Below are 7,903 nucleotides of genomic sequence, written 5' to 3' on the forward strand. Positions count from 1 at the left end.
GGGGGGGCGCCTGCCCCTGCCTGGAGACCGGCAGCCCCTGGCAGGCTGATGCTGGCAGGTGTTGGCCAGCTGCCAGCTGAGCACGAGGATGCAGAGCAGGTACCGCAGGCACGTCCCGCTCTGAGTCGAAGTGCCGTGGCAGGACAGCGTCTCCAGCTGCCCAGGGAGGAACCTAGCACTTCCTGGGGGAAAGCTCTGAGGAGGCAGCAGCTGAACGCAGCAGCTGGAGATGGTGAGGGTGCTCTGGATGATGACCCCTGGGTGCTCCTGAAAGAACAAGAGGAACGTAAGAAATGTGTCATCTGTCAAGACCAAACCAAGACAGTCCTGCTTCTGCCCTGCAGGCACCTGTGCCTGTGTCAGGAGTGCACGGAAGTCCTCCTGCAGCAGGCCATCTACCAGCGCAATTGCCCGCTGTGCCGCCAGATGATCCTCCAGACGCTCAATGTGTACTTGTGAACCCAAGGGGTGGGTAGCTTTGGTCATTCTCCCAGGAGGTCAAGGGCACCCCTGTCTCTGCCTCTTGCCGGGAAGCAGAACTTCCCAGGGCTGCCTCGAGCAGCTTCCAAAGAACTAAGAATGGTGCTGAAAGGGCAGAAAGCTCTTGGGGGTGTCTGCTAGCCATATTTGCTACGTAACTAGATTGTAGCTCTTGCTAGCAAGCACAATAACTGATCTCTGCAGCAGGCTGAGTTACCTTTTTTTGTTGTTGACAATTTTTGCTGTTTCAGGGCCTGTTGCCTCAAGCCTACAGCAGTCTGAGATCCAAAGCAGAGTACAGAAAGATGCTCTGGTCTCTCCTAGCCAAAGCTGATGAAGAGGTCAAAGGCTATGCCCTCCTGGAAATCACACGGGCTGGCACAAGGCAAGGGAAGGTTTTTCCCAGGGTGTGACCAGAAAACTACCTGGCAGACTGCATTCACACCTCTGTTTCCTCCTCCCACAATCTAAGTGGGCCAGCTCCTTGGGAAGGGAGAAGTATGCCCCTTTTGCAAGGGCCTAGGAGAGCAATGGGCACACTCAGGCTTTTGAAGCTTTGCTACCCAAGGGCTGAGCCTGGCTCTCAGCTGGAGAGGACCAGGGTTTCTGGGGTATTTCAGTATCCCAGCCACCGTGGCTTTGTTTTTTGAGTTTCCTGTTCCTCTTGATGGGACAGTGAGGAGCCGTGATGAATATGGGCTCCCTGCAGGACAGCTGACTGCAGAGCTCAGTGTTGCTGCCGCTTCCATGCATCACCTATGCAAGATTAGCAAGCACACATCAGGTTACTCACAGGGGGAGGCCACAGGGAGTTACTGTTTCTGCAGGGGTGGTGCTGCTGCTTGGGGAACCTGCCGTGTGGCGGGCCAGCCAGTGCTCACAGCCCTGGCAGCAGCAGCACACATCTGAGCCAATGCTGGAGAATCCTCTCTAGATAATACACATTTTCTTCAGGCTCAGAGTGCCATGGAACTGGGTGGTTCACAGCAGTGCTTGCTTGCTGCTTCCCAGGCTGGGATGGCTAGAGGGAGTAGCTCTTTGGGAGGAGAGAGGACACAACAAAGCTCCTGGGAGCTCACTGAGACATTCCAGTTCCAGGCACAAGTTCTGCATATCCGTGCTGCAGATCTGCAGTTGTGTGCATGGAGCAGTACCAGGACCATGGCAGTCTTTGATTAGGGTGGAGTTTCACTGCTGTTCTGTCTTACTGTCTGTCAGAAATGTAGCTAGTTTTATTTAAAAGTGTCCCCTGAAGTCTAATGAGGGCATCCAGTCCTGGCTGGGGCGGCCTGAGATGGTTAATCCCAGTTTGGCCAACCAGTACCATTCCAAGAAATTGCTGGGCTGCAAGAGGGCCTCGCACTAAAAATGTTTTCCTTTTCCAGCTGCTTGCCTGGGGTCAGCCATGTGCCACAGCCAATTTTGGCTGGAGCCAGCCTGGAAAGAGTCTTGACTCTTGAACTGCAAGCCAAGAACCTGAGGGTGGCTGGCATGGTCTTCCTTTTCTATTCTCTGTCTTGATTAGTGAACCAAGCCAAAACAGAGGCAGCAGAGCAGCCAGGCCATGCTGGGAGACACCTCTGGACCGTAAACCTGAGCTGTGGCAAGATACTATCGTGTTGGAGAGCAGCTCTGCTCTGGGAGGCACTGCAGGGGCTGGTTGCCCCTGCGCTTGCTTGGGGCTAGAGGGATTCCCTGGGCCAAACTGGGCTCCTGAGCACTAATGGGTGTTAGAAGGACCTGGCCCCAGGGCTGTCAACAGCTTCCACCTTCAGAGACACACAAAGCTCCCTGCCTGAGGCCCGTTGCTTGGCCTCTTGTCCCTGTGCCTCCCCAGGCAGCACCCGTGTTAATGTTTGCTCTCCTCAGCCACCTCTCCTGTGGCTGCAGCCAGTGACACTTGCAGTTGAGCAGCCAAGCCCTTGCCAGAGCAGTCAGTGTGGCCCCGCATGCTGTGTTTCCCAGGGTTCAGCTTGTTCCAGGCACCTGCAGAGGTCCTCCTGCAAGAGGAGATGGGGAGATGCACCCATCCCTGGGTGCATCTCGGGAGACACCAGGGAGCATGGCCATGCTCCTGACTGCAGGCAGTGGTGTTTGTTCAGGACCAGCTCATGGATCTTGGGGTGCAATGTTTCCTACAGGAATTAACAGGGGGGAAAGGACACCTCCCAGGACTGCAGTTTCTCCCCTCAAACCCTTTTTCTATTATAGCAGTCACACTTACTGTTTTAGGGCCTGTTTGTTTGCTGCCTGTTTATAAAAAAAAAAAAAGCTTTGCCTTAAGTTTAACTTTTTGCACTATGGACTAGATACTGAGCAGATTAAAGTCTCCTTTACCGAAAGCTGCCTGCTGCCTCATTCTTGGGAAGGGTTCTCTCTGGGGGGAGAGAGGAAGCCCATCACTCCTCACCAAGGGTCAACACCACCAGCAAGCTCAGGGGTACTTGTCTGGGAGTGCTTACACCCAGAAAGGCAGTGCTGTGGGATATCCTGGAGCCAGGCTGCTGCACAGGAAAAGCCTGGCACCCAGGAGATGAATCTATACCTGAAGACACAGTGGGTGGCCTTTCCAGGGCTGGCATCCCCCAGCCCCTGCTCTGCTAACCCACAGCAGGAGTAGGTGGTTGTGGATATGCCCCCCATGCAAGGGGGGCAGAGAGTGCAGCTTGCTAGGCTGTGCTAATGCCTGCATCTTGGCAGAGATGTGTTTGGTGCTACAGCCTCTTCTGGGCCCAGGAGCAGGCAGAGCAGCTCAGGGTAGCTCTTGCTGGAAGGGCCCAGGACTGGTGGGCATCTTCACTCCTAATTCAGGTCACTTTGAGCTGTTCAGCGAGGAGAGAAGCAATGGCTCCTTTGTGGAGGGGCTGCTGCACACAGCTTTGTCTCTTTTTCAGGAGCAATTCCTCTCTGTACTGAAGCAAAAAGATCTATGCTCAGGTTCTCCAGAGCTGGAGCTCCCCAGGGCCTGAGCAGCCCAAAGCGGAGGGGCTGGGATTTCCCAGGCTGGCAAGAACATGTACGTGTAATCCCTACTCCTGTGCAGCCTTGGCACCTCGATGTCCTGCTGCTTGCAGTGGAGGGTGTTGGCAAGCCTGAGCATCCCAGGGATGGAGGCAGCACCTGAAGCACTAGGAGTTGTGGAGCAGCAGGCAGCACAGGGCTTGGTCTTGCCTTGCAGAAAGGCTGTGGCAGACTCAGCCATGCTGGGCTACTGGTGAGCAGATGCATTTGCTGCACAATGAATTACTCCCTGGCCACGATCTGAGCTCTTGGCAGGTTGCTGTATGCTTTTAAGCACCCTCTGCTTCTCCAGCATCCTTGTAAATTGTTTGGAAAAGTGTCTTGGGACCCTAATGGCCAGAGACCCCAGGAGTTCTGGCTCACCCTGCCCTGAACTCACCTGCCTTGGCAGGGCCTCACCAGCAAGCTAGCTAATTTTAACCAGGATCCTCTCACACCTTGGCCAAAAGCCACAGCAGGGAGAGGGGAGCTGCTGGGAGGCCAGAAAGACAGACATCTGCTGCAGGAGCGCAGCTCTGCCAGGCACAGTGCAGGCACGGGAAGGAGGGCCACGTTGGCAGCCCACCTGAGCCCTGCTGCAGATGGGTGACAACTGGGGAAACTGGGGCACTGCTGAGCTTTCCTCTCTTGCTCCCAGGGTGTGTGAGCAAAGGCACGCTGGGCACCCAAGAAGGCTGTAGAACTGCTCTGGGGCAGGACAATGGGACCAGCAGGGGAATGTCTGCCATCCCCTCCATGGGCAGGGCGCTCCCAGCTCACCCAGCCAGCCCCAGCAGGTGACAGAGAAGGTATTTAGCCACCTCAACCCACTGCAGCCAAGCAAGGACAGGATGTACAGGACACAGCCTTCCCCTGGGAGCCATCCTGCACAGCAAGCAATTACAGGAGGAAAATGCAACCACCTCCCACCTGATGGGCAGCACATGTGGTCCCCAAGACTGATGGTCAGCCATGCCAGACCTGCCTGCTTTGGTGCTGTGACTTTGGGTGCAGGGTTGCACTGCCTGGGAAGGGTGTCTAGCAGCAGCAATGGTCACAGACCAGTCCAGGGCATGAGATCTGGAACCCCGGGGGTACTCCCTGCACCAGAGCCTGCTTGGGAGCCTGACATGTGAGCCGAGTGGGCTGGTCTCAGCCCATCACAATACCAAGACCCTTCTCCCTCCCCAAGCAGGGAGGAGCATGATGCTGCTAGGTTACTCCAGTTTAGGAGCACTGGGGTGGTGGGGGCTGACAGCTTGCTGAAACCAGGGCCCCCCAGGCCCTGGGAAAAATCCCCGGGATCCCTTTGTCAGCCCAGCTGCAACACCCCAGCCATAATGAGCTGCTATTCCCAGAGCTGGAGACAACAGCCATCGTCTGCCTGACAGCAGGGAGCTGGCACGACAGACGCTGCAGATGCGCAGCAGCATGAGCAGCTAATGATACCAGGCCAACAGGGAGGGAGCAGGTGATGATCAGCAGCCAAACCGTAGGGGGCCTTTGGGCTGCTCCTGGGCACCAGCTTTGCTCCCTCATTAGCAGCTCGGCACAGGGAGCCATACCAGCTCCCTGAACACAGCAGCAATCCCAGGACCTCAGAGCTACAGTGCCAAGGCCTTGGGGACACAGGGTGGCTGAGGCTGGCAGAGACCTCAAGATCATCCAGCCCAGCCCCCCCGCTCAGGCAGGGGCAGCTAGAGCAGGTTGCACAGGACCATGGCCAGTCGGGTTCTGAATATCTCCACAGATGGAGACTCTCCTACCTTTCCGAGGAGCCTGTGCCAGGGTTTGATCATCCTCACAGTGGAAGATGGACAGCCCTTTGCTGGACTCTCTCCAGTACCGTCCATGCTGGGGGGCCCACCACTGGACCTAGCACTGCAGCTGTTCCTGATTGGTGCTGAGCAGAGGGAGGAGCTGATCCTTGGTCCTCTTGGACACCTCTTCTCTCCAGGACATGGGATTCTCTCAAGCAAATCCCTGAAGAGGCCAGTGTCTGCACTTCTGAAATCCAGGGTTGTGATCCTGCTTTTGTCTTTTCTTCTTTTCTCAGGATCCTGAGCTTCCCCTGGCCAGTCCTTCCTTGTCTGTGAGGCCCAGCTGAGCACCTCTCCTCAATCACCTGTGTCAGCAAGGTGTTGTCAACACGCTTCAGAAGCTTGTGCCCCACTGGGCTGTCCCTCCAGCAGATACCAGGGGCATTCCAGCTCCCCATAAGGACCAGGGCCTGCTGACACGGGGCTTATTCCAGATACCTGAAGAAGGCAGGCTGCACTCTGATCAGGCTGCACATAGCAAACGCTGACACTGCTGCCTGCTAATCCTGACCCATCAGCCCTCAGCTGCCACATCAGCCATCATCCCAAAGACACTACAGCCCTATAAGTGCTCACATCCTGCTAGTTCCTCCCATCTGCCCCCCATCCTGCCTGCATTAGTGGCCCCCCACACGTGCCCACTTCCCAGCAAGGCCATGGGAGCTTGCCTGTGCCCCTATGCTGAAGGGACCCCACTTCAATCCTGTTATTGTTGGTAACAGAGTCCCTGCTGTTCACACCCCCTGAGCCCTTCGCTTGCCCACCCCATCCACCACATCCCCACCTGAGTGAGGATTGTCCCCTTCCCTGCCATTCCCAGTGTAAAGTTGTCCTTACCTGCTCACAGAGGTCACTCAAAGATGACTGGAAGGTGCTGCCTGCACCTCATCAGCAATAAGGGCGCTGAACCTATGCCATAACCGCAAGCTTTCGGGTGGAAGAGCCAGGAGTCACCAGGACAACCTTCACCATCGAGGGCATTTCCACTTCCAAACCTGGCAGGCGCACACTTTACCACCATAGTTGAATGTTTGGGCTCTTGTAGTTGCAGGGTCTCAGAGATGATCCAGTCGATCTCTTTCATGCCCTTTCTGGTGCCACGCAGCCTGCTGACCTCCTCCAGCAGCTCCTCCAGCTTGGCAGCACAGCTCCAAGACGTGCACAACCACACACCTCTTGCAGGCTGCCAGCCAGATGCACCAGCCCCAGCAAGAGGCCCCAGGCACCCTCTGCAGCTCAGGGCTAGCCAGGCTGTGTCCTCCAGCATTGCAGGAAGAGTTGCTCCAATGGCTGCTAGGGATTGTGACCTCGGTGTGCCAAGGACGCGTGTGCTGCTCTGATGAGAGGTGCTGGCACTTTTAAAAAAAAAACAACAACACCCAAACCCACAACAAACAAAAAAACCCAAACCAAAAAAACCCCACAACCCACCTTTCTGCACAAACTCTTGCCTCTCTCAGCTACACTACAATACCTGTGTGCTGAGCCTGGCCCTTATATAGGCTTCTCCCTTGCACTGACTAAGGGATACTGGCCCCTCCCTAACCTGGGTTCAGCTGGAACAGGGGCTTCAAGCACTCCTTCCCCAGGGGCAGCTGGTAGAGCTCATCAGAAGCAGCTGAAGCTTACTAGAATCTTGCCAGAAGTCAAGGTGTCCTTTGGCTCTCCATCTCTTATCCTCTTCCTCATTTTCCCCAGGCAGCAGCAGGCACCCCTGTGTTCCTCAGAGGGTTCCCAGCAATCCCCTAATGATCCCAGACAAAGGGTCCAGAAGACTAAGAGCATCTCAGAGAAAGCAGAGCTCAGAAACTGCTGTGCCAAGTGCTATGTCTGTGGTTGCCTATGTTAGCTGTGCTCCCCCACACTGTGATAGGGACCAGAGGATGCTCCCAGCCCCCATACACCTCCGCTGGCCTCATCTCAGGAAAAGTCATTTTCCTCCTCCCAGAATAGACAGCGCCGGCCATTGATCTGCTCTGCGGCATTGTTTGCCCCTGGGCAGCTCTGCTTACAGAAAAGACCATCATTAACCCAAACAGACCTGGCCCTTGGCACTGCTGCCATCCCCCGCAGTCCCACACAGCCAGGCAGGTTGCAGTGACATGCCCTTGGCCCCGGGTCCCTCCATGGTTCCCACTCCCCAGGTGCGGAGCTGTGGGGTTGTGGGCAGCCCCCTTTGGGGGTGGCACTGGCCCTCCACAGGGGCACACCCGCTGGCCCCACGGCTGCTGCCAGCCTGCCCCAGCTCCTGCTGGGTTTGTTCATCCTGGATGGGCATGGCCATAATAATCCTGGGGGCTCCATGCAGCGCGGCTTGGGGGGAGGCAGGGGAGCCAGAAGCTGGCACCCCACGGCCGGGCAGAGCAGCCGTCCCCAGCCCGCTCCGGCAGCAGGGCCCATTAAGGAGTTCGGCCCCTGGCCAAAAGCCCCCTCCCTGGCTGGTCCCCGCAGGGACCTATTTTGGTCAGGAATGAGGAAGCTCTTCATTCCCCCGCTAAAAATAGGGACCTTTCTCAGAGGCGGGTCACCGCGTTCACACTGCAGCGCGGGGCTGGCAGGGGGCGGGCAGGAAGGGGCCCCCAAAACCCCGTACCGGCAGCGTG

At 56.8% G+C, this 7,903-nt stretch overlaps 1 protein-coding gene across 1 annotated transcript in view; it reads left to right on the forward strand.

Annotated features, from left to right (window-relative positions):
* The window catches only part of RNF26 (ring finger protein 26), a 6,062-nt gene extending 3,277 nt beyond the window's left edge, over window positions 1-2,785 (forward strand). The window contains exon 3 of the mRNA XM_035893934.1: window positions 38-2,785. Coding sequence (XP_035749827.1) covers window positions 38-459 — 422 coding nt within the window. The 3' untranslated portion in view covers window positions 460-2,785. The remainder of the gene's footprint in view (window positions 1-37) is intronic.
* The last annotated feature ends 5,118 nt before the right edge of the window (window positions 2,786-7,903 follow it).

The sequence above is a fragment of the Egretta garzetta genome, unplaced genomic scaffold (assembly GCF_000687185.1).
Source record: "Egretta garzetta isolate BGI_Z169 unplaced genomic scaffold, ASM68718v1 scaffold365, whole genome shotgun sequence".
Lineage (NCBI taxonomy): Eukaryota > Metazoa > Chordata > Aves > Pelecaniformes > Ardeidae > Egretta > Egretta garzetta.